We start from the raw sequence: 5,130 nt of genomic DNA, 5'->3' as shown, positions 1-5,130 counted from the left end.
TTAGACTTGGCAGTGCAAAAGTATGACTTTGATAAACAGAAACAGACCTTTAGTTTCTTTTTTTTTTTTTTTTTTTTTTTTTGAAAACATCTTAATTAAGCACTTATTGGCACATAGATATCCTCTAATGGGAAGTTATCGACTTTTAGTTTCTATCGTTTTGGGTCTTATTCTCCAGTGTTTTGTTTAGTTCTCTGTTTTTTGTACTCTGCTGGTTCTCTTGTTCTGTGAATTTGCTTGCTATTGACTGTCTTGTATCGTGTTTCCCTCCAGGTGTTGTCAACTAACATGCTTTGTCTGAAGTTGGGCGTATTGAGGATCACCGGTTTTTAATTGGTTGATGTAAACAAAATTTTTTCCCTGAATTGTATTAATAAAATTATTTACTTAACTGATTTCACAAATAAATGAATTTTATATTCACGGCTTAACTATATTTTTTTTTAATAAATACTTAGTGTATTATTTTTTCATACATTAACTGTATTCTATAGTTTTTTTTTTTAAGTAGTGTATTTTATAATTTACCTCCTTCATGGTTCTCTACACAATATTAGCAACGCATGACATATGGGCTCTAATCAATGTCGGGAGATGACGAGGATGTCGAACTTTCACCCTTCCATGAAACTTCAAATAAATGGGGACCATATTACTGGTAAACAGGAAAATTAAAAGAGAATTTTATTGTGGCTGGTATACAATTGTCCAACATTCAAATTCATCACTTCCTTCTACACATCAAACAAGTCATCATGTATGTAAAGAAAAGTGAATTCAGGTCATAATCACAAACTATTAATTGAATTTTGCAATACACGTGTATCGTTAGCTGTATGATACGAATGAATTACTTCCATCCATTCCATCTAAAACTCTCTTGTGCTGGTTTTCCGACCAAAACCATGAGACTGTAGAAATGGTACGACTTACAAGAGGGAAACTTTTGCCTAACCCAAGAAGCAGCAGAAACAGAGAAGAGGCAAGTAGCAGCAGAAACTGACATGTTAAGTAAGTTCTCTTTTTTCAGAATAAACCAGATAATTTCATTAAGCAGCAGAAGCTAAAGCATGTTCAACATCAGATAATGCTAAAAGACGCAAGTGTGGTGGAGCATCCTCTATCCAAACTAATTAATGAGGAAGAAGATATGATATGTTGGCTTAGGAAGATAAAGCAGGTCTTAAGCTTCTGATGAATATTTTTGTTTCTGTGGAGGTTCACGGCCCATAATCACAAATTTGATAAAGCTGTTTAAGTGGATTAGTGATTAACCGAGTCCGGGATAACCAACGACCGCTTCTTTGGACTGACCATAAACTGTGGTGTTAAAAAAACTTGAGTGGCACAATCAAAGCCGTCCAGCCACAAGACAACAAGGACATATTTTTTGGCTGGTATGGCAATGCCCAATAATTAATTAATGAATCTTGTATTACGTACAAAAATTCCTCTTGTAAAGATAGCATGTATGTTTTTTTTTTTAAAAAAGACAGCATATATGGGCCCTAGTGGGCTTTGCAAAAAATGGGTCCATGAACAAATTTTGTCCTTCTTGTTCAGCACATGACTCTTTCCATGCAAACTAACAGAAAACGTCCAACCATTCTTTTGACCCTGTTATTATCTATCGTGCAAAATCAGTTTCTTTGGAGAAAATGGGCACATATATATATATATTTTCAGATCTTAGTTCACTACAGTCTAGATTTTGCTTTCCTGCTTTACCAACTCTGCTGGCCGAACACTAAAAGACACCAAAGTCCTTACAAAAATGATGTGAGTGAACGTGTGAAGTTCAAAGCGGGTCGTCTCCCCAAAACCCTATAAAACCCCCTCCACCACATCCATTTCAAAACCCCCCCAATTCCTCTTCTCTCTTTCTCTCTCTCTCTCTAGCTCAATCTCGACACTTTTTAACACATTTTTTCAACCACAACAACAATGTGCCACCGCCAGCTAAACTCCTCTCCTCTCTCCTCTAAATGCCCTTGCCTTAGCCTACTCTCAATCACCGTCCCTACTGAGCCCAACAAACACACCCCACTTTTGAGCCACCAAAGCCCAACACCTAAACAACAGCAACAGCAACAGCAGCAGAAGCATAATCAGCCACCAGAAATCCAGGAACCACCACAAAAAACCCACCTCTCCCTTGCAATCGGAGAAGCCATATCCATTGCCAAAATAGCCCTTCCTATGATACTCACTGGTCTTTTGCTCTACTCTCGATCGATGATTTCTATGATCTTCCTTGGCCGCCTTGGCGAGCTTGCTTTAGCCGGTGGTTCTCTTGCCATCGGCTTTGCTAACATAACTGGCTATTCTATCCTCTCTGGACTTGCCATGGGAATGGAACCCATTTGTGGTCAATCTTTTGGAGCCCGAAAACACACCCTTCTTGGTCTCACTTTGCAAAGAACTATACTTTTGCTAATATTGACTTCCTTGCCCATTTCTTTACTATGGTTAAACATGAAAAGAATTCTTCTTTTTTGCGGCCAAGATTTGGCCATAGCCACAGAAGCACAGTCATTTCTTCTTTATTCTCTTCCTGACCTCTTAGCCCAATCCCTTTTACACCCATTGAGAATCTATCTCAGAACTCAATCCATAACCTTGCCTTTAACATTTTGTGCTACTCTATCAATTCTTCTACACGTACCCATAAATTATCTTCTTGTGACACACCTTAATTTAGGAATCAGAGGTGTTGCCCTTAGTGGGGTGTGGACTAACTTCAATCTTGTAGGTTCTTTAATCATCTATATCCTTATCTCCGGTGTCCACAAAAAGACCTGGGGAGGATTTTCCATGGAGTGCTTTAAAGAATGGAAAACTCTCTTGAACTTGGCCATTCCAAGCTGCATCTCAGTGTGTCTTGAATGGTGGTGGTATGAAATCATGATTTTGCTATGCGGGCTGTTGTTAAACCCAAGAGCAACCGTTGCCTCTATGGGCATTTTGATTCAGACTACTTCACTAATCTACATATTCCCATCTTCTCTAGGCTTCAGCGTATCTACAAGGGTAGGAAATGAACTGGGTGGTAACCAGCCTAAGAAAGCAAAGCTCGCAGCTATTGTAGGCCTCTCTTGCAGCTTCATTCTGGGCTTTTCAGCTCTAAGTTTTACAGTTACAGTAAGGAAAATATGGGCTAGCATGTTCACACAAGATAAAGAGATTATTGGCTTAACATCACTTGTTTTGCCAATAATAGGATTGTGTGAGCTAGGGAACTGCCCACAAACAACAGGCTGTGGAGTGCTAAGAGGAACTGCTAGACCGAAAGTAGGGGCAAACATCAACTTGGGTTGCTTTTACCTTGTTGGCATGCCAGTGGCAGTGTGGTTAGCATTTTTCGCTGGATTTGATTTTGAAGGACTATGGCTAGGCCTCTTGGCTGCGCAAGGCTCGTGTGTCGTGACCATGTTGGTGGTTTTGTGTTGCACAGATTGGGATTTAGAAGCCCAGAGAGCTAAAGAGCTCACCGGAGCTCTTGGCGTTGTTGATGAAAACCAAGAGATTGAGGAAAAGAAGCCATCCAAACCTGAAATCAAAGGGGATTCTTTATATGATTTTGGTGATTCAAATAAGTCACCAGTTTAATTTATTTTGCCGTAAGCTGTACAGAGGAGGAGAGGGAGTATTTAATTTTGTCCTTTTCTCTTTTTCGCCAGGGAGCCTTTACTGCTACTTCCATTGAAATTCAATTTCGCCATTATAGAGGAAAAAAAAAAACCTATTTAAATGTTTGCAGGTAATTGAATATCATGGGAGACAGCCAAAACAATAACCCACCGTTTTATGTACTGTGCCCTATTTATTACTGTATACATGCATTATACATTTGATTATTTCAATGCTTTTATATTAATCGACCAATTTTCTTTGAATTCAAATTCAAAGAAAAGCTTCAAATTCAATTTTAAGGAAAAGGAGAATGCTCTAATTGTGAAAACCCCCCAAAAAAATGTAAAATAGTAAAAGAGCAACAAGATAGGTTAAATAAGTTGTTGAAAATAAAATATTCAAGTAAGTCTTGGAAACTAACGTTGGCTGAGAATTCATATGTTTGGTTATCGATCATTTGTCTGCTGCGACTCCTCTCCGGGATTGTCTTGGCTCAATTTTAGCTGACTGCCTTGCCTATAAGGGTCGGTTTCAACAGTGTTGCTGTTGAGGCAGTAGGTGTAGAATAGGCTTTGAGACGTGATGAATCACTATCTTTAAGGTATTAATTGCCCCCACTAGATTGCTGCAAGGTTATGGCAATATACCTCCAGGATACAACAAAGCCTGAAATCTGCAGACAGCAACTCCTGAAGATTTCTCTTAAGAACTCTTTATATGAACTGAATTTAGAGAGACTAGAAGAAAAGAAGAAGAAGAAGTAGAAGTAGTATATATCTGGATTGAAAAACTCATCCATATTTATAAAGAATGAAAAGTCATAGCACCTTTACTAGATAGACACATCTGTCTATCTCTAATAGATACAACTGTTTATGTAATAGACATGTTTGTTTATTAAAAGATAACTATACAAATAATTGTAGACATGTCTATTTATTAACAGACATCTATACAAACAGTTATGACTTTTTATATAGAATAGACATGTCTGTTTATTAACAGACACCTATACAAACAGTTGTGACTTTTTATATAGAATTGATATGTCTGTCTATTAACAGACACATCTACTTGTTAATAAATACATCTGTTTGTAATTTATTTATGAAAAATTATAATATGATAATTATTTTATTTCACACATATACTTGTCAAGTGCCATAATAGAATAATATATATTGAATTATATATATATAATTCTATACATATTTCACTCTTGTCATTCCTTCACATTCTTATATTTTAACAATATAGGAATTCTTTTTCTCTATACTATCTAACATACAAGCTATTTATAACAATCCCCCACTTAGCTTGTATTGGTAGATCCCATTGTTTCATGCATAATGAAAAGTATCTTTCGATTTAGACTTTTCCTTAGTGCAAGTATTTCAAAGTTATAAAGAAATCATGGTGGCCTTAGCTTAAACCTAGATTCCTCTTAAATAGAACCGGAAATACTACACACACGAATCAATTAGTTTGACTTAAAAA

The 5,130-nt window shown here is 36.9% G+C and overlaps 1 protein-coding gene across 1 annotated transcript; it reads left to right on the top strand.

The window, feature by feature from the left end:
* The first annotated feature begins 1,860 nt into the window (after positions 1 to 1,860).
* LOC110641581 (protein DETOXIFICATION 49-like) lies at positions 1,861 to 3,808 on the top strand. Its single transcript, XM_021793363.2, has one exon. It carries the CDS (start codon positions 1,945 to 1,947, stop codon positions 3,607 to 3,609), a length of 1,665 nt encoding a protein of 554 aa, XP_021649055.2. The 5' UTR covers positions 1,861 to 1,944; the 3' UTR covers positions 3,610 to 3,808.
* The last annotated feature ends 1,322 nt before the right edge of the window (positions 3,809 to 5,130 follow it).

Source organism: Hevea brasiliensis, chromosome 17 (genome assembly GCF_030052815.1).
Source record: "Hevea brasiliensis isolate MT/VB/25A 57/8 chromosome 17, ASM3005281v1, whole genome shotgun sequence".
In the NCBI taxonomy this organism is placed as follows: Eukaryota; Viridiplantae; Streptophyta; class Magnoliopsida; order Malpighiales; family Euphorbiaceae; genus Hevea; species Hevea brasiliensis.
This window is presented reverse-complemented; position numbering and strand designations above follow the sequence as displayed.

Bases quoted from the DNA above. Each gene is read 5' to 3' on its own strand.
- LOC110641581 (XM_021793363.2), top strand. From the start codon at position 1,945: ATGTGCCACCGCCAGCTAAACTCCTCTCCTCTCTCCTCTAAATGCCCT.